The sequence below is a fragment of the Anthonomus grandis genome, chromosome 9, assembly GCF_022605725.1.
Source record: "Anthonomus grandis grandis chromosome 9, icAntGran1.3, whole genome shotgun sequence".
In the NCBI taxonomy this organism is placed as follows: Eukaryota; Metazoa; Arthropoda; class Insecta; order Coleoptera; family Curculionidae; genus Anthonomus; species Anthonomus grandis.
In genome coordinates this window covers 14,143,486-14,170,026 of record NC_065554.1, presented here as the reverse complement: position 1 = coordinate 14,170,026, position 26,541 = coordinate 14,143,486, and the positions used below count along the sequence as shown (strand labels likewise).

At 30.5% G+C, this 26,541-nt stretch overlaps 2 protein-coding genes across 4 annotated transcripts in view; one reads left to right on the top strand and one right to left on the bottom strand.

Annotated features, from left to right (window-relative positions):
* Positions 1 to 26,541, bottom strand: part of LOC126740106 (fatty acid-binding protein, adipocyte) — a 484,513-nt gene that overhangs the window by 44,009 nt on the left and 413,963 nt on the right. The window lies entirely within an intron of this gene.
* LOC126740702 (calmodulin-like) lies at positions 2,907 to 19,850 on the top strand. Its single transcript, XM_050446829.1, has 7 exons — positions 2,907 to 2,939; positions 8,043 to 8,165; positions 10,851 to 11,028; positions 11,083 to 11,226; positions 18,962 to 19,174; positions 19,234 to 19,290; positions 19,359 to 19,850. Exons 1-7 carry the CDS (start codon positions 2,907 to 2,909, stop codon positions 19,433 to 19,435), a joined length of 825 nt encoding a protein of 274 aa, XP_050302786.1. The 3' UTR covers positions 19,436 to 19,850.

The following is a 26,541-nucleotide window of genomic DNA, read 5'->3' as shown; positions in this document are numbered from 1 at the left end:
GAAAAACGTTTTTGTAGCCTCTCAATTTTGAAATAAATTACCTGAGTATGTTAAACAATTTTCTAAAGGAGTATTTAAAAAATATATTCAAAATTATCTCCTTTAAAAACAGAAATACAATGCATAATTTTGATAGCAATACAATGTATGTGCTAAAAACCATGAAAATGATTTTCTTATTAATTATAGTGGTTTTCTTATAATTAATTTTTCTTAGGCGTATATACATTCTTTATATGGCTTTGGTATCTGCTTGCCTCTATCTAAAATTTTTATAAGTAGCATTTGTTAAAATGTCACGTTTTTCTTTGCACCCCTTGCGCATCTACCTACCTCCCTCTGGAATTTCTTTTACTGTTAAAAAAAACAAAAACTGTATTTTCATAAATTTACATTCAGAAAAGTACTTATATTGGCCAGATTAATAATAGTCTTTGTTTTTTATTTATTATTCGTTTTTTTTTAAAAGGGCCTTGCCACACGGGTTTGCATCTGTGCTAACGATTTCGTAATCGAGGCATAGTCCTATTTATCATAATGGCTTATTTATTGTAAATTGTTAATTATGTTTGTTATTTTAATGATAAATAAATTTATTTTGAATTTGAATTGAATTTATATCACGCTTTTATAGAATTTTTTGTAGAAGTGATATGCACAAAAAATTTGCCACAGTCCAACATTACTTTTTAAATTTCCATAAAGCTGATTACACTAGTGTATACTATTAAATATTAATTGAAATAATCTCTTAAACAAAGCATCACTTCATGAAAATATATATACAGTGACCGCCTAAACTTCCGCATAAATTCGATAAAAATTAGAGACATGATTTTTTGAGAAAACGCTCGGACCCGTCGATTTTTATTTTAAGTTGCGCATTATTTCACAAAAATTTTTGTATACAGGGTGGAACAAAAAAAAAGATATGACGTCATCGGTAATTTTTTTAAATAGAATGCTATATTTTTTAGTGCATTTGTGAAATATAGTCAAAATTCTAAGCAAGTTTCGTATAACACACCTTATCTCAAAATTCAACTGTTTCTAAAATATTTACGTTTAAATAACAAGAAAACAAATAAGTAGGTCTATTTACAAATTAAGGTAAAATCGAGTTAATCGTTATAAACACTTCCAATTGTTTCTATTTCCATGGTGCACTTATAAAGAATCTCCATTTTCGAATGTCACTGTCAGTTCGAAAATTAATAGTTTTTATCAGAATAAATTATGGCTAATTTAACGGAAACCCAACGAATGGAAATTTTGATGATGCTAGGGTACGGGGATCAAGTGCGCACGCAAAAAGAAGTAAGTGAACTGTTTAATGCCAAATACCCAAACCATCCTATTTCTCAGTCAACAGGTAGTAGAATAGAGCAGAAATTCATAACTTCAGGTCATGTTAGAGATTTGCCAAGATCAGGTCGTCCAAAAATTTCTGAAGAAACAAAATTAAAAGTTCTGCTCTCCGTCGAAGAAAATCCAAACAATGCAACTTCACAAATTTCAGTTGATAATAATATAGCCGGAACGTCAGTAAGACGGATCTTAAAAGCAAATGAATACCACCCTTATAAAATTAGACTAAGACACGAATTAAATGAGGACGATTCTGATCGAACAAACTAATTTTGCGAGCAAATGATGAACATTTGCAATAATAACCATCAGTTTGTGTTACGAGTTTTGTTTTCGGATAAAGCAACTTTTTGTTTAAACGGTGTCGTAAATCTGCAAAATTGTCGGTACTGGTCAGTGTCAAATCCACACTGGTCAACTGAGGTTCATACACAGTACCGTAAATCTACTATTGTTTGGGCTGGTATCGTGGAAAATAAAGTAATAGGGCCATACTTTTTCGAAGAAAAATTAACAGGACAACGCTATTTGAATTTTCTTCAAGAAGATTCTTATCCCTGCTTTGGCTGATACCCAGACGAACAAGGCCCTGCTGTCCCGATAGATAATTTGTGGTTTCAGCAAGACGGCGCACCGCCACATTTCTTTCGAGATGTCCGTAATTACTTGGATACAGTGTTCCCAGGAAGATGGATAGGACAAAGAGGGCCAATAGAGTGGCCGGCCAGGTCACCAGACCTAAATCCCTGCGACTATTTTCTATAGGGGTACCAGAAAGTTAAAGTTTATATTGAGAAGCCAAACAACGTAGAACATTTGAAAAATAGAATTAGATATGAGAATTAGATATGAAATTAGATGTATATCACCCGAAATAATTGATAGTGTTTTATATGAGTTTGTAAACCGTCTTGATTTCTGCCGAGAAGTAAATGGGGATCAGTTTGAACACTTGATACATTAATAATTTCGCCTATATTTCATAAATGCATTAAAAAATATAGCATTCCATTTAAAAAAATGATCGATGATGTCATATCTTTTTTGTGTTCCACCCTATATACAAAAATTTATGTGAAATAATGCGCAACTTGAAATAAAAATCGACGGGTCCCTCATCGACATGTCTCTAATTTTTATCGAATTTATGCGGAACTTTAGGCGGTCACTGTATATATTTCATTCGATTCTAAAGGAAATTATCGCGTTATGAAGATTTGTACCGAAAGACCGTAGAGTTAACACATTTCCAATACATTTCTCAGTCTCTATAAAGTTCTTAAAAAAAATATTTATAAAAAATTAAGGGTTTAAAAATAAGTCGAAACAGTATAACCATTATATCAACCATATAGAAGATCGCATATTGCACGATTGTAAGCATATTTGGCAATTTGTTGGGCTTAAGCAAAATAGCTTAAGTATTTCATCCGAGTAGTTCTATCAAGGCGACCGTGAATATTGATGGTGTACCAGCAATATTTCAAATTACGAGACAGTTTTACCACTAACTAAAACTCTTTATTTAAGTCCCGAAGATGCTAACATCGTTAGCGAAACACGCGTCGAGGGTAAAATAAAGAGTTTTGTTTGGTTAGTGGTAAAACTGTCTCGTAATTTGAGTATCACACCAAAGGTTCTAACCATAGGACTACCAGCAATATTTGTAAAAAAGTGCGCATCTAATTTCACTTTCCCTTTTCTTAGAATAATAATCGCTTGAGCTGGGTACATTTTCATCGGTCTGAAAGGAAGCTACCTTTATACCAATTTTAAAATCAGGTGACAAAACCCATATTAAAAACTATAGATCTATTTCGAAGTTATGTAGGTACGGAACATGGCTTTTTTCCCACGAGATCTATTGATACGAATCTGATTTCTTAGACACAGTACATTCTGGATAACATGGACAATGGAGTCTAGGTGGATTCTGTGTATACTGACTTCAGTAAAGCTTTTGACAAAATAGATCATTCTTTGCTTGTGGAAAAATTGTATGATTTCGGTATTGGTGGATAGATCCTGACTTTGCTTAAATTCTACTTACAAGCCAGAATATAGGTGGTCTCGGCTAGAAGATCACAATCAATGAGGTTTATTTCAACTACCTCAAGGAAATAATCTTGGACTTGTTTTATTAATTATTTATATAAATGATATAAGTAGGTGTTTTAAAAATTCTAATTATTTGTTGTTTGCTGATGATTTGAAAGTTAATAGGAATATAGGCAATCCTATTGATTGTCTTGATCTACACCTAATCTTGGTATACTCCAATTTTATTGCTTAAAAAATCATCTAATCATTAAATTAAAAAAATGTTTCGGTATTACTTATATACGAAATCACAATAAAATAATTTTCAATTATTATTTAAACTCATCAGTGCTCACGCGTAAAAGAGTGGCCAAGCATCTAAGTGTGCTACTTGATGAAAAATTGCTATTTGATGAACATCTTCATTTCTAACAGTGCCTTAAGAATTCTTGGTTTTATTAACAGACAAAGCAAACAATTTATACTATATTGGCAATTATTGGTCATTTTTTGCCTCAGTGTGGAATCCTGGGTATGGTACCATTTATGTAATAAAGTGGTTATTATGTATACTCTCTGGTTAATATACAGTGTGGTGACTTTAACTGGAATAAATTCAGTTAAAACTAATCAAATGTTATCTCGCAAAATTCCTGAGACCCGTCGATTTTTGTTTTTTTTTTTCACATTTCAAGATAGTTTTTGTATTTTTTTATACCTACAGGGGGGAGGGGTCCAAATTAACCCAAACTTTTTTTTTTCAAATAGAAAGCCACTTTTTTTAAACTCTCATTGAAAAGAGCCCTTTTTTCTGATTAAATTGCCCTATTTACTTTTGTGATTATCTAAAGGAGAAATACGAAAAAAAAATAAAAACCATTAAATTATTAAAAGTCTCGAAATATTTTGTGTATATGGGGACAGAAGTCGTACTCAGCTAGAGGTTGTCCACTTATTCAGGCAGAAATATCCAGATTTGCCACCTATTAACCAAGGTACGGTTAGTAAAATCGAAAGCAGATTTCGAGAAGTTGGGCACGTAAGGGATGTTTCAAGACAAAGGTCTTCTAAAATCGATGAAAACACCCAATTAAATGTATTGTTAGCGATAGAAGAAAATCCGGTAACTGCAGCCAGAAGAGTAGCTCGCGAAAACTCTATTCATCATAAATCTGTGCTAAAAATTTTAAAAAGTGCAAACAAACGACCTTATAAAATGCAACCCGTTCAAGAGTTATTGGAAGACGATCCAGATCGCAGAGTTCAGTTCTGTAAATAAATGATAAACGCCATTCACGAAAATCGCATATCTTCGGAGTGGATTCTTTTTTCTGATGAGGCTACATTCACCCTAAATGGCCATCTTAATAAGCAGAACTGTCGCTACTGGTCTGACGAGAACCCACACTGGGTAAGGGAAACTAATACACAATATCCCCCTGAAAACTAATGTTTGGGCTGGCATAATTGGCAGGCAAGTTATAGGGCCAATCTTCAATGATACTTTAACTGGGGAATGATATCTAGAATTTCTTGAACATGAACTAGTTCCAGTCTTACGTGCCTTATATCCGAGTCAGTTCGATCCAGATTTGTATGATGAAAGAATCTGGATGCAACAAGATGGTGCTCCCCCAAATTATGCCCGTAATGTACGCCAGTATTTAGATGACAATTTTCCAAATAGATAGATTTGTAAAAGGGGTGCAATCGAGTGGCCGGCACGTTCTCCCGATCTCACTCCACTTGATTTTTTTCTGTGGGGACATTTGAAAAGTCAAATTTATATGAGCAAACCAGGAAACCTAGACGAACTCAAAGAACGTATTAGGCAAGAAATCCGACAAATATCTCCAGAAGTGTTAGAAAATGCCAGAAACGAATTTTATTATTGTCTTGGGCTTTGCCAACAAGTAAATGGTGCTCATTTTGAGCATCTTATACATTAAACGCAACTTTTAATAATTTAATGTTTTTTTTTCGTATCTCTCCTTTAGATAATCACAAAAGTAAATAGGGCAATTTAATCAAGAAAAAGGGCTCTTTTCAATGAGAGTTTAAAAAAAGTGGCTTTCCATTTAAAAAAAAAAGTTTGGGTTAATTTGGACCCCCGCTGTAGGTGAAAAAATACAAAAACTATCTAGAAATGTGATTTTTCACATTAAAATAATTTCATTTCACAAATAAACAAAAATCGACGGGTCTCAGGAATTTTGCGAGATAAATTTTGATTAGTTTTAACTGAATTTATTCCAGTTAAGGTCACCACACTGTATATAATAAGCAAAGACAGTGGTAAATTTGAATAATATCAATACATTTATTATATTATTACTTTCGCCGGTCATTTTACATATTTTCCAAAGGGTATTGGATTGGGTTGGGTTAGGTTGAAAACGACCGGTTAATGTAGCAAATTTATAAAATACCAACGAATTTATTACATTAGCCATTAGCCGTAATATATACATTGATAAACTTGAAAGCATACGGAATAAATTCTTAGGATCCCTGGCTTTAAGAAACTATATGCAATATGGTAATTTTGTAACTCTACGCAATGAATTTAAGTTGCTTCCCTTAGAACATCGACGAATCATTAAGAATATAATATTTTTATGTAACATAGTTATTGTATGCATTTATTGTCAAGAATACCGGTAGATATTTCACAAAGAATTTTAAGAAATCTCAGTGGTTTTGTGATTCCTGCGTATCATACTAATAGCTCTACAAATTCACCAATAAACACAATGTTGAGACGTGCTAATACTTTTTTGATACACAAATTTTAACTGAGAAATTAAGCAGCAGCTGCAGTGAAATAGAAATAATTTTTTTTTATTTATCATTGTTTTTGTAATTTTAAGGATTGTTCAAAAAAATATGACAACCTTGAAAATTTGTTTATAACAAACTGTTAACTTAAACAATTAAGTTTTAAACAAAAAAAAAATCTTAAATAATTATTTATATTATAGAAAAAAAAAGATCTTAAACAATTAAATATTGTTAATAGTATTTATTTTAAATCATGATTTTTCCAGGATAAAGAAGTTTTTTTTTCGAACAAAATAAAATAGTCCATTTCTTTAAAAGGAGTTTATTAATAAATTACTGTTCTTTTTGTCAAATTAATAAATGCGTTTAATTAATACAAAAACAACCATAGAATGATAAACGATTTTTTTACATTATTTTGATTTCTAATTCTTTGTAAAAGTTAAAAAATTATTATAAATAAACTTTTTTTAACTTTTTTGGAGTATATCTCGTTAGGTATGTATATAACATAAAAAGGGCTCCACGAAGTGAAAAAAATTCCGCTTTTTTTTTTTTTTTAATTAACCATAAAAATGTATATTCGAGAAAATTTCGTTAATTAACATTTGTCTATGTTGTTGAAAAAATAACATTAAGCAAAATTTCCAACGCGTATAAATTGAAGTATTCTAAATGCACCATAATTTTTTCGAAGTTTTAGATTTATAATTATTACCTTAAAAAATTTTTTAGTATGACGTATTCGGGCTTTGGTCCATTATCAGTAAATAAAATTATAAATAATTGAGATAAAATTCCAGAAGTCAAGAGATCGAGATTTTTAATCCGATAATTTTAATCCAATATTACTCGTTCTTTTTTTGAAATTACTTAAATATTGATAGTTCACAAGATATCCGTGAAAAATAAAATACCTTGATTTTTCCTCGTTAATTGTTTAAATAACTTTTGCAATTTTAAATTTTATTTACATATCGAATTTTCTGGCACAATATTTTAGATATTATTCTGCGCTTACATTTATTTTATAACTTTTTTGACCTATTGACTAGAGTATAAAAACACCCTATTGTTGTTAAATGTTAAACCACCAAAATATTTCAAACATAATGATTTTTTAGAAGATTCAATAAAATTAATTTTGTTATTTTCGAGAAATTATTCTCTAGCACTGCGACTAAAAATATTTTTTTTAATTTAATTGATTTTAACAACAAATTTTAAAAAACTCACTAAAAAATTATTTAAAATACAAAAATATACATATAAAGTTATTTAAATACTTTTATAGAGTAAGGGCCAACTATGCTAGAATAAAACCAGAACTAATAGAATACACCAAAGCATAACACATAACTTTTAAAATATCGACAAAAAATTATTTTTATGTTGTTATTCATATTTATTAGTTTACCTAAATAGTTGTATCCTTGATGTAGGATATCCAAAACAACAACAAATCTAAGAGGCACCTTGTATAAAATCAGCATATATAATTACTAGTAAAAATATTACTAATTACTTCTTTTAGTGATAACTGCGAGACATAAACATAAAGTCACAAGCTTTTATTTACTATACAGTCACATGATGTTTCTTATTTTATTTAGCACGTTATACACCGAGTTCCCTTAAGATCCATTACATCATGTTTATACATGAAACTGATAATAGTTTTTTTTTGGCTGATATATAAGTTTTATTGGACACCCTCGCCATTTTTACATATCTGGAGGGGGATCCAAATCAACTATAAATGCTAATATTAGATTTTAGCATTCAGTAGCAATAGAATAAATCACTAGATGGTATATAATTTAATAAAATAATAATTATTTTTTTCATGGTAGCCTTCCATCTGTTCACCGTCCAAAGAAGCCGACAAAGTGGCCAAATTCGAAGGCAAGCTGTTTTCGGCAGTTAACAATTTCTTTACTACTTCGCCCTTCGTTAACCAGATAAAAGATCTAATGGTAAGTACACTAAGCATGTTTCTAAACTATAAATCAATTAATTTATATTTTTATTTTTCTTTGCACAAACTAAACTTTACAAAAAGATGGATCAACATTTTCTTGTATTAACACCTTTTAAAAATACATTTCACTATAATATACTCTTTTTTTTTCAATTTTTGCTTTTTGTTTACGTTTATTATTTTGTACTCCTTAATTCTTTGCAAAAATTACTTTATTTACATTTATATTTTTATTTGTTATTTCGTTTATTATTATTATATTATTATACACGTTTTTATTTATCCTTTATTTTTCTTTCTATTTTCAAGCATAAATGTTTACCTCTTTATAAATCTAAATATTATTTTTAAATAACAAATAATTATTACAAAACTTGATATAGAGATTTTTCAAGCGTCTTATATTTTTTTTTTTACTTAGAACCAATGTTCTTGTGTTATTACAAACACATTTTATGAAATAATCTCTTCATAACAATAATTAAAAATAATAATATTGATTAGAAAATTCTGACTTAAAATTAATATCAGATTAGATAATAAACAGATAGATGATAAGAATAGGCAAACCAAAGATACTACTATTAAATACCAAGTAATTGAAAATTTTAATAAAAGATCAAATTATTATATTAGGAAAAGTTCAAAGTAGTTGCAGATGTCGAAAATTAAAAACAAGAAACAGAATCAAAAGAAGCCTCAAAAAAATATACAAATAAAACCATAAAATGAGAGGGAAAAGTCTTAAAAAAAATATAATTTTTTAATATAAGGAGACATTCATTAATTTAATTTAAAATGTTGACATTTTTTAAATTTATTTGTGGATCTTTAAAATGATATTTAATTTTTAATAAATTAGTCTAATTTAATAGATTTATTTTTACGCATTTTATGTGAGGTATAATTTAATTTAATTTAATTGTCAATATATTTTATAATTTATGATGCGTTCAAGTGTGTTAATTTTTTTAAGTATACATTTTTAAGATTCATTTTTTTTGTTATTGCATAAAATGTTGATCCATGTTTTACAAAGTTTGATTGCTGTATTCTAAATCAACGGCTAAAAGATGTAATGTGGTATATTAAATTTACTAAAAAAAAAATTAGCATTTAAAACAGAAAAATAGATTTATAGAATGAAAATGTTAACAAATTTATCCCTAATTAAAAAATATCGCTAAAACAAATAAAAAAATTTGTGGAAATATTATCCTTATTGCTTCGACATCTGCAACTATATTCTCTTTTCTTAATATAACTGTCTTAATCTGTTCTTTCTTAAAAATCTTTTATTCGCTTAATCTTTTTGATTTTAGCATTACCATTATGCACAAATATGAATTTTTTTAATATTTTTTTTTATTTTTGGGGTTTTTGCCAACTACTGATTTTCTTGTTTCTTATTTACTATTATTTTAATCTGCCGTTTAAATGTTAAAAGAAGGTTTTTTGATACAAATTTAATTCATTCTTACATGTTGTGTGTTACATTGTACATACCTATTTAAATTTTTTGTCTCTCTTTTGAAAATGCTTGTCTCAAACGATATTCGACTTTAATGTTTTATTTGCTTATTCTTTCTGATTTATCTCATCATATATTTATCATTCATATATTTATTATTTACTTTATATATGTGCCTTATCAATCCAATTTTTTGCGTTTTTTTAACATCATTTGCCCCTCGTTGAGACCGGTTGCTGTCACTTTTCTTTAGATAAACTCAAAATACAATTTTCATAAATTATCGAATTAGGTAGTTTAAAAATTTATTTTATAGGTATATTTACATTATACCATTCATAAAATTAAAAGACTAAAAACTAAACAAAATTAGTAATACTATAATGTAAAAAAATATGTAACCTTATGAATACTTATAACTTAAGATCAAGTCTAAGGACTAATCAATATAAAATCTAAATTTAAACCCTAAAAAATGTAAATTACTATATAGTTGAATTTTCCAAATAAGTAATTAGTTTTTGGATTTATCTAATTAATAAAAAGCTTAGCATTCAAAAAAATTACTTTTATTTTTTATGGTGTTGTTGACCGACTACAAAAGATAATCGTAATTATTTCTTTAGGTTACTTTCAGATAACAAATATAGAGCAATGATCTGTTGAACTATTAATTATAGACTTATAGACAAATTATTTAAAAAATTGCTTGTTGTTAATAGTAAAAAGATATATAGACTAATTTCTAAATTATCAAAAAGCAATAAAAACAAAAATTACGCTTTCTTTATGTCAGGATATAGTTCCTTATACCATGACATTTAAATTTAAACCACATTTACTACACCATCATACAAAAAACCCATTAAATGTTTTATTGTATTTAAAATTGTGGTTTCAATGGCTATTTAAACGTGATTTTTTAAACATAACAGTATTGTTTTTAAATATGGTTTAAAACGTTCATTTGGGTATTTAAGGGTGAATCACTGCAAAAATGTGAAAATAATTCATCATGGTGTTCAAGTTTCCAAGTTGTCTTAAATTTGTGCATGTGCGTAAGATATATTTTGTAAGTGAATCTATCAACTCACATGAATATTATTTTCATAGTTAGAATTAAAATCATACAAAAAAATTGTATTTTTCTATTATTATTCTCCTAAATTTATACTACTCGTAAACACATCTATCTTAAAATTTTCTTAGACGAAACAAAACGACCAAACCGAAGCCCACGAGGGCGTACAAAGTTTCACAAAAATTGACGAGCCAATTACCGAACTCCTAAAAAACAAACATCAAACAGAAAAAGAGAAAACAGCAGACAAACAACAACAAAACATATCATCTAGACTGAGCTGCGTTTCGAAAAGCCAAATGAAAGGTAAATACCATTGTATATAAAGAACAATTTCAAAATATACGATATTTTTTTTAGAGTTTCGAGAAGCATTTCGGCTTTTTGACAAAGACGGCGATGGCAGTATAACCAAAGAAGAACTAGGAAGGGTCATGAGGTCTTTAGGTCAGTTTGCTAGAACTGAAGAACTTCAACAGATGCTGCAGGAGGTTGATGTAGACGGTGAGTTACTTCAATGTTATTTTTATAACGAGAAATCTGAAAGATGATCAATAGATAAAACTATTTAAATTTCTACGTTTTGAAGTTCGCTAGTTGACGTTTTTTAAAAAAAATCATTATAAGTGGATTATGATAATGAAGCACCCCTAATAAAACAGAAACATTTGCTTACGAAAATAGAAACATGCTAGCTATGACCCTATTTTTTTTACAGATGTACCAAAAATGTTTCTGGCAGCGACCATGTCACCTTTTTCAAAGTCTATATGACATCTTATGTAGGATGTTTCAGCGAAATTTTAGAATGTCGTATCTATGTCTTTAGTACATCATCTATTTGCTGTGGAAATATACCACAAATGTTTCATTTAAAACATTCATAGCAATATTTTTGATTAAGATCTTATTAAAATCCAAATCAATATTCAGTTGATAGATATAAATGTATTTTATACACAATTTTATAATATATAACAAATAACAAAAATTACACCATACTACATAAATATATTTTATTTGTTTATCTTAGAACTAAGGGTATAAAAAAGTGTTACCTACTTGCAGAAACAATAGACAAATTTTAAATCCTTCTAACTACTACAACTAATTTCATTCTCAAACGCGAAAATTAAACGAAAAGAACAAGAAATTACACCCTTGAAATCTGAAATATTAAACCATAGATTAATACTTCTATTCTATATTTTTTCTTGTATAATCTTCTGACGTTAAACCGCATCAAAAGTAATAAATATTTTTCCACCACGTTGTCGCGTCACACTTACAAAAACCCAATAGCCGCCTGCAACCGGTTCATAGCGTCACTGCAGCTAGTGCTGCCAACGTAAATCTAGTGCCTTTTAGTTTATAACTAATAATTAAAAAAAACTATGTCATTTGTATTGCGGTTAATTTAAATACATAATTTAGATAACTTTGGGATAGTGTTGCTTGTTAATTATATACCTATATACATGTTATATTATATTATAGCTATATAATTATTGTTCGCGCTCGCGGATTTTTCCTGTTTTTTTTTTAATATACTTCCAAAAACCTTTGATGTCAAACATTTTGATTTTTTATTTTATGATAGCTAAAATTCTGACACGCGTGTAAAAATGAATTAGTAAAATGTTTTTAGAACATCGTATGAGAATCATATCAGCACTATTAGGTCATAAATAGTACTTAAATGGTATGTTTCTGGCATGACCTGTGTTGTCTGGAACAACATGTTTTTCCACTTTATTTTTTAGTTCGCTCTAAAGCATTCATCCTTTTTTATAATTTTAAATATTTAGTTACGTTTAGAGTGTCCTAGTTAAATATATCCAGACCAGAATTACTTCTTAGTAGTATTCTTTGTCATCCACTCGTCACTGCTAGTAAAATTTCGATTCGAGAAGATTCCATCCTATTTTTAGTCTCCACCTCTAGATTGGGACAGATCAAAACACTTCCAGCAGACATCAGTCTATCAATTTAGTTGCCCTCTAAAAATTCTTAATAGTAAAAAGTTTTAACTTTCATTTTCGTGACGACTATCTTGATTGACTCTGTTTAGCTCATCTGTTACCAGTTTAGTTTTATTACATAATTCAGGTTATTTGCAACTTTGGTCTGCCGTAATATAAACCTGTTTATTTTTTAATCTTCTAGGCAGACTCTCATTAATCTCCTTGTGTTTCTATAAACCATTTAGTGCATTTTAGTGTTTGTTTACTTTTTTCTTTAAGAGTTGTTCTTAAATTATCATCAGTAGCACGAATCCTAAAGAAATATTGATTTGAATTCTTGCAGTAGTCTTGTATTTATAACGACAATAAATAGGGTCAGCTTAATTACGACGATGTTCTTCACCAATAATATCTTAATATGACCCGTGATTTCTGTCATGATTAACTTTTTCTAACGATCAATCACAGCTTTTGAAAAATTAGGTAACAATAATCCTGGGATTTATAAACAGTCAAGGATTGTGTATATGAATTATCATAACAATTGTGTTATCTCATTTTTAATACTCGCGAAAAAGAGATATTTTATTCAGAGAAAACTAATGACCAATAATATTCTATGTAAGGGCTCTAAGTTTGCATACTAGTATTGCATTTTTGCTAAATCTTTCGGTATTGCCTAATAATGATACCTGCTATATTGATGAATTAACTTTAATAATATACTTCAAGTGATCTATAATATTTTATTATAGTCCCCCTTTTCTTCAATTTACTTAAATACTACTAAAATAATCAATTGAATAGCGTACATTATCTTGAGTTAGCTAATGACTTCAACAATTTCTCATACGTTATACGTAGAATGCTACATTAGAGATACTGGAGACATGGTGTTGACCTTATTTTGTTTACACTCGTTGTATTTTGCGCTGCAATGTTTTACTTAAGATGTTAGTGTTCCATATAGCCTGTGACGTTTCCTGTTCAAGGTTCAAATTGAAATTCATTCCGTTTTTCCATGATCTTGGCCATCCCACCAAGTACTGTCACTACAGAACAAATATATAGTCTGTCAACTTTATTATACCTCAGCATCAGCTATTGGTTGCCATATTGAAGGTGTGCATCTAATCATATGAACTGTCCCTAGAGCTGTACCAGGAATATCGTGATTTTGCGAGCTTCATCTTGGAGTGCACTTAAGCAAATTTGCCATAAGTGGTGATGTACCAATAATATCGAGATCCTACTTATTTATTTTATTTATTTATAGGGCCAGTTACAGACACCATAAGATATGAAGGAAAATATGTACATCCAAATGCAACAAAAACAAAAACATTTAAACCTAAAACTACAGAAAAAAGAATAACACCAAGTTAACCTCTTATGCCAGCAATAAGGGGTGACTTAAAATTAAAATGTATAGCCTAAGCATAAAGTTTAATGTCAATAATTTTGTTCATGTTATTTTAATCTAAAAGGTCTAAATCCAAATCACACGAATAAATATTAAAATGATTGCACACATAAAATGATTGAGTGAGCTTTTATAAGTAGTTTATTAGTAAGTTTCTATGGTGGCTTAATAAAACATCTTTATTTGTTTGTATTTCTAGCATCTACAAAGAATGATAGCATTGAAATAATTTCAGTGGAGTCAATTTTGTTGGTTAAAATTTTAAAGAGATATATAAAACACGTTCTGATGCGCCGATTTTCTAAAGCTAATCTATGAAATTTCCGTAAAAGTAAATAGGTCATAGCCCTGCTTTGGGTAATACCCACACTTTTTAAAAAACTTATACTTTTTCTCTCGAAATTTTCACTGTACGCGGTCAATTATTTTTATGCAAACCTTATATTGAGGGGACCAAATTACACAAGCATATTCCAACTTTGGTAACACCAGACTGTCAAACAACTTCAGACAACACTTCACATTCAAATTCTTAGTGAATCTGACAATGAAGTTCATTGTTTTGTATGCCTCATTCACCATATTGACAATTTGGTCCGTAAAAGCTAGATTGCTGTCAACTACAATACCCAAATCCCTTTCAATTGTACATTTCTTAAGAGAAAAACGTTTAATATTGTAACGATATTCTAGAATATCACGATTCGGGGTTATAGACGTAGTAGACCATTTCTTTCAGTTTACCAGTCTACAAAATTATCAAAGTTCCTCTGCAGACATGAACAGTCCTCCGCAGACCCATTCCTCATGCATAACTTAAAATCATCAGCAAAGAGCAAAGCTTCAGAGTTACCCCTTGCAGTGCACAGGTTATTAATGGCAATTAAAAATAATGAACGTCCCAAATCGGAGCCCTGGGGGACTCATAGATATCAGATTTGGCACCCCTATTTGACAAATTTGTTTAAAATAAATTAATTAAGTTAATAGTGAAGTTTTGATAGAAGGATTTTATAATATAGCTATGTTTTATTTTATCGAATGCCTTTTCTATATCAATATAAATAACATCTTCTTCTTTCTTTTCATTTAGAGCATCGTGAACAAACTGACAAAACTTAATTAGATAAATTAATGTAGACATTTTCAGTAAAAATCCATGTTAATGCTCAGATATGTAGAACTTGACTACATTATCAGTCTATTAAACAATGCCAATTCAACTTTTGAGATTGTATTGAGAATCGTAACTGAACTGACTAATTTATTGCATAATTTTTGACACCTTCTTAAATATTGGTATTACTTTGCCTAAACATAGCCAGACAATTCATTAGGTCCTATAGATTTATTTCCCTTAAGTATTTTAATGGCATCTGAGATTTCCTTGTCATCAAATAACTTATTGCAGACCTAATTTTTAAGTGGAGGCTTTACCTGGTTAATGGACAAATCAGAAACAAACACAGAACTAAAATACTTCGCAAATATATTTGCAACGCAATATTTTCAGTTCCAGATACAGAGTTATCATTATAAGAAATTTGAGCAGGTACATCTAAATTATTCTTCTGGTTATAAATATAGGACCAGAAACACCTAAGATCCATATTTATACTAAGGTCTACACTACTTAGATAGGCATCATATGTTAATTTTATTTTTTACTTTTTGCCGAAGATGTTTATAAAGTCTTTAAAAAGTTTTGATTGTTCTTTTAAACTTACTTAGACACGTTTATTTTTCTATGAGTAACCTAATAATTTCACCATTATTCCAAACTGGAAATTCCTTCCCAATTTGGGTGGACATAGAGATACCCTGTACAAAAACCTCATTAACAATCTCATAAAATTATGTCAATATCGATATATTGGGTAATTTGTCTTATCCAGTATATTGCACCCATTTTTAATAATAAAATGTCGAGTTTTGAAGTTTGTCATATGTGCAGCAACCGCTTCTCATTCAAGGAAAGTAAAAGTAAGATCTTCGGATACACCGACTTCTGCAAGAAAGTGGTCTGCAAGGCATGTGGTAATATTTCAGCTACTGAGATCAGAGTAATTGTTATAGTTTCTAGAGTGATTCTCTTTGCTTGCCAGCCTTGCAGGACTTAATCAATATTCCCAAGTTGATCAAGAGAATGATCTGGATACTTCAATGCTCAATCAAAACTTTAAGTCTATTGAGAGAGCTGTTTCGCTAGAGCAACGCATCGTTATACTTCAGCAAACCATAAAAGATTTATCTACTAGGCTCTCTCTAGGCTGCAGGTGCGACCTGCCTAACATCAGTTTCACCCGCTTCTGCGTCGAATGATATAGACGTTTTAAGTGAGCTACATGATCGCCAGAGAAAGGCTAACACCATTTTAATCTTTAATTTTGATCTGAAAGATGATAGAACCGAGGCTCTCCAAGGTAAAGATGCCAACCGATTTGTATGCGTGTACTTTAAATGTACAGGCCACTAGCAAGATTGGAAAGCCTAATCGTAATGGATATAAGGCTATTAAAGTTATCCTTGGCAGTTCGGAAGACGTTAGATTTATTTTAAATCACAAAAAAAGGCTACTATGTCAGGTCAAATCTATACTGATATGACGCTCAGGCATTGTAGCGAATTGGATGCTGCTAAATCGGAGTTAAAGCGCCGTAGAGAGCAGGACGAAAATAACATCTATATAAGTTATTCTAGTGGTTCTCCTAAGGTTGCCACAAAAAACTAGGCTCTGTTTTTATCAACATCAGTTAACACTAGTACCGTAACCTGTTTTTACCAGAACGTTTATGGTCTCAAGACTCAAACTGAGTCTTTCCTTTATGCCGTCACTGCTCATGATTTTGACGAGCCAGAAGTATCCACTGTTGAACTACAGGTCCGGCCGTAGATTTGAAGCTGTTGGCGCTACTTGTGGCGTTGAAATACTTTTGAAATTTTCTAACAGGTTTATGTCAGAGAAAATTATTTTAATTGATTTTTGTAGTAGTGTTGCATCTGTTACAGTTGTTATTACTTACAACTACTCAATCAACAATACCATTTTACGCAGGCTTAGTCAGATTACTGATCTTGGTATCACCTTCGATTCCGAATTTATCTTTATACCACATTTTAATAGTGTAGTGATGTCAGCCATAAAGAAACTTGGGTTTATAATTAGAAACTCTCATACCTTTACTGTGGAGTCTACGTTTAAAGTGCTTTTTAGCTGCTTGGTCATGTCAAAATTGGAATATGGTTGCATCATGGGGAATCCAATTTACTGGTGCCACATTAATTTGAATGAGTCTGTTCAGCGCAGGTTTCATAAGTCTATATACTTGACTGTAAGGGCTGTTGTTCACCGTCAATTATTGGGCCGCTTTAATCTACATCCTTTGCCTCTGCGAATAAATATCTTTTTCAGAAATATTTTGGTAGGTTTTTATATGGGTTAATTAATGGTTTAATCGAGGGTTTAATGGACAATCCTATTCTTCTCTCTTATATTTTCTTCTTGATACCTAGGCTTAATTTTAGATACCAATAAACCTTCTTACCAAGGCCTCATTCGAATATGTTGTTAAAATGACCTTTATATGTAGTTTGATATTTATTTAATAAGGTTCTTTGTAATGTTCTTTTTAATTTGTCGAATTATTTTTCTCCAATAAATGTGATTGCTGGTGCTATAATCGATATACCGGGTGGTGCGTCGTCGAGCCGAACATAGGAAAACCCATGTAAATTTTAAGGGGGTCAATTATTGGCTTCCCTGTACATTTTATAGAAAAAATGTAAGATAAATATTTGAAGAGACCAATCTGGCAAACCCTTGTGCTAAGTTTCAAAAAATTTCAATAAGCGAATCTTGAATTATTCAATTAAATGCAATTGCAAAATTAGCAAATTTTCGATTCAGGTAAAACCAAACGGGCACCAGTAAAATGAATATTGTCACTGACGTGAGGAAAAGAGTCAATAAATTAGTGACAGTCGATATTTGAAAACAAGTATGAATTATTCAATCGACGAAAAAATAGCCATAATTAAGTGGCATTATGCGGGAAACAGTTTTAGAGCAGTTTCTGAAATGTTTTCAGTTTATTTCCCCACCAAGCCAAAGAAAAACATTTCTTGTATTCGGCTGTACGTTCGATTTGACAAAGCCTTATAACAAATTGTTTGCTGGTGGCTGGTGTCTGGTTTTACCTGAACCGAAAATTTGGTAATTTTGCAAATACATTTAATTGAATAATTCAAGATTTGCTGATTAAAATTTTTTAAAACTTTGCACGAGGGTTTGCCAGATTGGTCTCTTCAAAAAGTTATCGTACATTTTTTCTGTAAAATGTACAGGGAAGCCAATAATTGACCCCTTTAAATTTACATGGAATTTGCTATGTTCCGCTCGGCGACGCACCACCCGGTATAATATCGTGACATTGATTAGGGCTTATTGCGGTTGGGTGTTTTTAGGACTTAAATTATTTATTATTTTTAGACCTTGTTTTTAGATTTATATATTGTTGTTGGACTTTTTTCTTTTGTTTTGATTGTTTTGGTTAAGTTTAGTTATCAAATATTGTTTCAGCTAACATGTAATTTTTTTTTCTATTAAAATGCCTGTTTGAAATAAAGGCTTAAATAAATAAATAAGATAACTAAATTAGTTATTTTCTTTCATCAACTACAAAAAAATTTACATGTTTGTCTTGTTCTGTTGCATATTCTTCTTTAATAAATATGCAGAATTTAGCAATGTGTAGTTATGGAGTCTAAATGAAATTTGAACCTATCATATAGGAAACAAATCTTTCAACATTCTTCTTGATCTATTTTATAAGTAGTGATTATATGTTTCTAGGGGATGGTAACGTTAGTTTCGAAGAGTTCCTTGATATGGCGTGGACAGCAGGAGCTGGATCTGATCCTGACCAAGTATTATCCCGCGAAGAAGAAGAAAAAGAATTAAGGGACGCCTTTAGGGTGTTTGATAAACACAATAGGGGTTACATTACCGCTTCAGATTTAAGAGCTGTGTTGCAATGTCTGGGGGAAGACTTATCGGAAGAAGAAAGTAGGCTACAATTGTTACTGTATTGAATATTCTTAATAATAATATGTTATATTTTTTAGTTGAAGATATGATCAAAGAAGTCGACGTAGATGGAGATGGAAGGATCGATTTTTATGGTGAGTGAGTTTTATTCGAATTATTTTTTGTAAAATATTTGATTAATATTAAAGTATTATTATTTCAGAATTTGTTAATGCTCTTGGAGAGCCAGGTAATGATGATAGCTGCGAAGAAGACGATGATGAATATGCCGGGTATTAAAAAATACAACTTATATTAACTATTTTATTATTTTAAATTTAATAATTTTTGTTTACGAGTAACGACTATTACCTCCAATAAAGTTAGAATCTAAATGCGTGAAACTTAATTCATAAATTAATATTTAAATATTAAGAAATATTAGCTCATGAGTTTTGTCTGTTACTTTTCCCATTTAGGCAATTCCCAATTAGGAAGTAATTTTTATGTAACTTCATTATCGAAATTAATTATTTGTGTTTGACGAGAGTCCAAAAGTAATTTCATATACGCATGAGTGTGTTTTTAAGTGGCGACATTATAACAATGCGTCTATTATATTAAAAAAAAACATTAAATATTTAAACCAATATCGTACCTTTTCTTATTGTGATGTGATAACTATTTTTAATTACTTATTTAAGTGCTATTAGATTGTATATTAAGTGATTATTACATTTTGAGTTAACGTAATTATTTTATATAGTCATAAACTTATTTAAGGTTAAGTTAAAAATAATTTATATATAAATTATTTATGTTCTTTTGTAAAAAAAAATATATTAAAATGTTACCCTACTAGAATAATAATTAATGTTATATGAAAAAAATATAAATGTCCCCAATGAATGTATTATTTTATTCAAACAACGCGTGAGCATAAATATTACTACTGGGCCATAGCAGAGAATATAAACACTAATAAAAATTTTAAAAATAATTATAATGGATCAATACAAATGCATATGCAATGCAAGTTTACCCCTTTAGCATTTGCAATCATTGATAGTAATCAAGTACATTTCTTCGAATGTCCAGAGTTTTTGGAGAATTGACTGTAGACGATGGTCCTTCTGGTAGTGAATTTAAAATTTACCATAATATTACTGTCCTAGAACCACCCGAGTTTAGCCAAAACATAATAAACCATTACGGTTTAAGCCGTTGAAGCCTTGAAGTTAATAGTTCTAATTACAATTATACGAAAATGAAAATGCGTAGCTATTTAAGAAGACTCTAGGTCCTAGATAATCGATTCCAACCTTGCAAATAACCTTTGGTCAGTTAATGTCTTTTCAAATTTTCATTCGGAAGCTGCGTTCCAAAGACTAAAACACTAAGGAGTTGTCAAAGCCCTTCGGAATTAATTCTACAATTTTTACACCATGTTCTCAATAGTGATGACCTCGGATTTCCTACTGCTTTATAAGAGAACATCAAGTTCAATGCAATCTATTTTTTTTACTGTAAAATGATTTGCTTTATATCTATAAAGCTTCTGATTAAAAAATCCACGTGTCTACATTACTATTTATTTAATTAAAAAAATATATCTTTCGGATTGGTTCAAGTAACCAACGTTCAATAATAAATTTTCACCCAGTTATTGTTTGAATAGTTACTTTTTAAGGTGATTGAGACTCTAGCTCTCCTAATAAATTATTGTTTTTCTTAAGGGGTTTTTCCTAATAAATCAAAATCCTTTATCCTGATGGCAATATGCAAAGCAAGAAATTAATAACAGTCCCGTGAGAAGCTATATCTGGATAGGATAAAAAGCTTGTTTGATAAAAATAAATTAACTTGGAATTAATCTAAGGCAAAATATAGTATTCCAGAAAATGCATGTAGAGAACAAACGTGCTCTCCTGAGAATAAAAAAGTTTGATAAAAGTCTGAAGTAAGATTTCTATGCACACATGATACTATTCAGACTAGCATTGACAATTTTCGCTATAAGAACAGCCTAACCTATTTCAACAGAAGGAAAAATCTTCAAGTTGCTATCTTTCGGGACTTTGTGTTCACAATTTGTCATTATTAGTAACTATTATGAACGGTTAAATTACTATATGATTTGGTTGGTGGACTCCTGGTTGGTAGGCTTATTGGAAATGAGTTCGTTTTCGTTATTACAATAATGGTTTTATCAATCATTTTCATTGGCAGAATGCTGTTTTTTAATAAAGGATAATATTTTTTTTGATACGCTTGAGTGAGTGGAAAAACAACAAAAACGAATGGTCGACTTAGATACTAGTCGTATGTAGGCTAATAGCACAGCATAAAGAAACAGCATAAGTTTCATGAAACTTATGCTGTTTCTTTATGCTGTGCTAATAGCGTTAACTGATATTTTAAGGATTTATTCAAAGTTTTGAACAGTGCTATAAAAGACTATATTAAATTTATCAGGGTCGATTTACAGTAAAACCATAGCCGTTTTTTAAAGTCATTGACAAATTTTCAACTCGACTTTTTAAAAAATTTCTCAAGTGATATAAAAACTTCCTTAAATGTAAAGAATTTTTGAGGAAATCTTTTGGTACGATATAATGCAATAGCAATATAACCTACATTTAATCTCAAATAGTGTACTATTTTCTCTTTCTCCTTCGTATTAATTTAAAAGCTGTTTTATATAACCAATAAGCTGAGATTTGGGATGCAGCACTATTTAATACCAGTTTACTTTAAATATTTTTATAGCTTGCTCCATTGTTCTAATTACCACATAGAGCAAATTTTCGTTTCAAAGCTTATAATGATCTCAAAACTTATAAAGGTATCTTCAAGTACCAGAAATATGAGTAAGTCTTTAATGTACTGGTACTTCTGCTAAGTCTGTATCCATGGGGCAAATTTATTTTCCAAACCTTTTATTAGTTACTCAAGGTATAGCATTATGATTTTTTGATTCCTACTTTCCTTACGGCAATAACTATCACAATTATGACACTATCTATTTAAAACTAAGATTTGGCTATGCTTGGCTTAGAAGTACTTAATAGATTTTTTTATATTGGAATTTTGTTTATAATCAATAAGATATCTTTTAAGAGCAAAACGAAAATAAATTCTGTCTTGACAATATTTAAATTAACATACTTATTATAGTTATTATATTATATTTTCAATATCAATAACACTGATATAGAATCGGTCGAATTTTATAAATTCCTTAATTTTGTTAGTGGAATATCTTGTTCTATGAAAAAAATATCCAGCCTTATTTCTAACGTTTCACGTGAAATAAGAAAACTTGTCTTGTTTCCAACCGTTGATTGAAAAGGGAATCGCCTCTTCAATCAACGTTTCCAACTCTAAAAAATATCATATGATCCCTTTATTATAAAGGTTAAATAAGTGTTATCTAATAATAATCGAAAGAAATATTAAAACTGTATTATAAAAAAAGTCTACAGCAGAATTCTAAAAAAAATACAATAGGGACCAAGTTATTGTCCTTTCTAAAATAAATGTTTTTCTTGTATTACCAGCGTCTTTCTATTAACTAATCTTATTATAAGCGTATCAGATTTAGAACGTATAATCGTATTGATCATCCCGGCATTTAAGTGAAAAACTTTATTTAATGTCTAAACTTTATTTTGTCGATGAGTCAATTGTTTTTGCATTTCCCTTAAGATAAGTTCAAGGGAAGATCGCAGTAAATCGATTCAGTTTTCAACTCCTTAAGTATTATCACTGCCAATGTAGGAAAGTTATTATAGATTAACCATGTGGTTTTAGAAATGCTCGGCCAACAGTTAGTTACCAGCATTATATTACTTCTCCAAGACATTTGATAAAGTAACTCGCATACTATTAACAGCGATCTTTATATGTATTGAATAAGGTTTTCTGACAGACAAGTCGCTGTACAGTATTTTTGTAGGATAAATAATATAGATAGCAACAGATCTATGAGGATGTAAAATTTAATCGTTTTCATCAATTTATCAATATTAAATTAATAGTATTTTATTATTGGCTCAACTTTAGCTACTATATTATTTAACTAGTGATAACGCTAATAGTGAAATAGTGTCTAACAGAAATTAATTATCTTTAAGTTCAATGAATGCAGTTTATGTGAGGTTAATCAGATTGTAGATGAAGTGCGGATCAATAATCTGGTCTCCTCAGTACAAGTCCATTGGCCATATGTTGGCCGCATTAACGCGCCAAAGGTTGATGATGGGAAAAATTTAACGTACATTTTCTAGGAATTGCATTAGTAATCATAAATAATAAAATACCTACTCTTGACAGACTAAGCATGGTCAATTATTTATCTATAATCTATAGCTGTAATAAAGGCCAGCAACTTTGATGGTTTCACACATGATGGAAAAGTCTCTTGTTTGTAAGTAGATATAAGTTTCTTCCATTTTCACACATAAATTATTGCATTCTATGCCCTTAAAGCTGATAATGCCCTGTCAGGAACCTTATCATAATTCGTAATTTATATTTTATTAAAACTTACTAGAGCCTGCCCTACTAAAGCTGATTGTTCTAAGAAATATATTCGACAACCTAAGGAAGTCTTTTCAAAGGCTTTTTATGGGATATTTCTCATTTTTCCTTAGTTGTGTAAATTATTTATGACTCAGAAAAGGTATAGTTATACTCTGAGAGCTTATTTATACTCTTACACCTTTTTGCCTTCTTCATTAGACTTTATTATATCGCTTAATTAACTGCACAGTTGCCTATGATACGATGTTTACTTGCTAGGAGCTGTCAAGTACAAACCAAGGATTTGCCGTTGAAGAAAATCTCTTTATAAATTATTTTTCTTGTTCATTTATATTACTACTTCTTTTCTAATTCAAAACAAATTATATGGCTTTGACAGTTTTCATATTATCTGTTCGGCTACTATCAAAGATTACTTCTGTACTAACGTAAGCGATGTAACATGCTCTGTCTTACCGTCTGGTATTTCTGATCATGAGGTTGTTCAGAGCTCTTTTCCATGTAGTATTCTGTCATCCTCAAGTAGATATTCGAGAAGAATATTTAGTAAGGCTAACTTTAATAAATTTGCACAAATAATGACATTAGTTTATTGGGGTATATTCAATGCCGCGCCGGATCCATTTAACTTCCTTCACAACGTAATTTGTGACAAAGTTGATCAGAGTTTTCCCATTAGAATGCTTAACAATTAAAAATTTAAGCCATGGGCAATGCGTGGTCTACGAACATCCGCCCTCAATCTTGGTTTTTGTTTTATATTTTACAAACTATACAACTTATAGAAAAGTAGTGAAAGTTACTAAAAGAAACTACTATCAGGCTCGGTTACATTCCTTAAGTAATAGGCAAAGGGAGAATTGGTCTATGGTAAATCGTTTACGCAATCCCGCGATACCGCCGCACCAGAGTTGGAATGAGTGAATTGTGAATGAGTTAAATGACTATTTTTGTGAGATGGTTGAAGAGCTGTTGTGGGTTAATAGGGGGTAACTAAGCAGGGATCCCGTTACATACCTTCAGCAAGTCTCATTTCCTACTTCGTTTTATTTTCTTCCTGCAAACAAGACTGAAGTTCTGGAGTCGGTTTTGGGCATTAAAAAGCACAAATCTTCGGGATCTGATGGTGCTTCTGTGAAATTACTTTTGTCTTTATCTCAGAGTGCTTCGAGTTTTTTGGCATGTGCCATGAATTCCTCCTGGCATAATGGCAGATTTTCTGTGTGTCTGAAGAGGGCATCGGTTATTCCTCTGCATAAGAGCTGTGATTTGAATTAGGTTTGCAACTATCATCCAATCTAGATTCTATTCACACTCTCTAGGGTATTGGAGACACTGACGAAGACCAGGATTCGGACTCTCTTGTCTTAGAATAAGATTTTATCCACTAACCAGTTTGAATTCCAAAAAGCCAAAGATAGTTACGATGCTATATTTAGGTTCTTGGATAGTGTTTATGCATCTCTGAATGCTGGGATGTCAAGGGCTTTAGTGTTTTATGATTTGTCAAAAGCGGTTGATTATGTAGATCATGGGATACTGTTGTCTAAGCTTGACAGATACGGGTTTAAGCGTGTTGCCCTGCAGTGGCTCAGACCTTATCTGATTCATCGCATTCAGAGAGTTGCAGTTGGTGGTTCTCTATCTAGATGGAGAACGCTTAAGTCTGGTGTCCCACAAGGATCAGTGTTGGGGCATCTTTTGTTCCTACTTTACATCAACGACTTAAACTTTATGCAACTTTGCGACCAGTTGGTTTTATTTGCAGATGATACTACAATTTCTTGGCATCATAGGGATCCTAGACACATTAGAAATCTGATCATTACCGATCTTGCAATGATTAAAGAATGGTGTGCTTCAAACAGACTTAATGCCAAAAAATCTTTCGTTTTAGGTTTTAAGGGTAACGTGAGGAATCTTATGTTTGATGACCTCTACAGAATAAATAGAGTTGCAGGTTCGTGGGTATTCCTATTGATGGTCAACTGAAATTTTAGGATCATATTCTCAATCTATCATTAAAGTTGTCATACGGCTGCTTTGCTCTCAGGGATGTAAAACATGAGCTTGGGAAGGATGTCACCCGTTCGGTGTTATTTGCCTTGATAGAATCACATATCAGCTTTATTCATTATTTATTTCTGAATGACAGCATTTGACCTTATCCGTTGCTGCAATAATTAAGTATTAGTTTATTTTTATAAATGCTGTCTATGTAATTTGGCACGTTTTTGTTCCTTTCATTTTAGATTAAATTGGTGATCCCTAAGCTAGATTTCGTCAATTTTCATCATGGTTTAACAAAGGTGTTACTATTATAATAAATATAGTAAAAACAATAATTAATTTTATAATGTTATTTATTGTAAAAATGTGTCCTACCTGAGGTAGTTACTGTCAAAGATTAGATAAACATAATTATCTTTAAAAGGCGTGTATTTTGCTGTTTTTGATGCTGTGAAATTTGTTCACGTAGCCGGGGACAGACTTTCATAGCTTCTGTGGTTTATACACACGCTATAATCTTTTTAAGCATTTTATCAATTTAATAAATGGTACAATTTTGTAGATTTTACTACAGAATATTTATAGTTCATTGTCAAATCTAGTACTTCAGAGAAAATATTTCGACATAGTAACTTGTTGTTTATTATTTTGCATACGACTTATTACCCATTTCAAAAAATTCTTTAAGGAAAAATCCGTAATTGTAAATTTTCTACATATGTGAAATATAGTTATGAGCTATTGGTATGATAGAGGGTAGTATGAACAACCGCGATGTCGCAGCAGCTGTTAATTCTACCATGATAAATGTAGAAAGATTGTGGCAAAGATTTAAAGAAACTATTGCTGTG

Excerpts from the sequence above, each read along its gene's own strand:
- LOC126740702 (XM_050446829.1), top strand. The coding sequence starts at position 2,907 with ATGCTAACATCGTTAGCGAAACACGCGTCGAGG. Across the intron at positions 11,029-11,082 it reads TTCGAAAAGCCAAATGAAAG|AGTTTCGAGAAGCATTTCGG; the intron begins GTAAATACCATT and ends TATTTTTTTTAG. Across the intron at positions 11,227-18,961 it reads GCAGGAGGTTGATGTAGACG|GGGATGGTAACGTTAGTTTC; the intron begins GTGAGTTACTTC and ends ATATGTTTCTAG.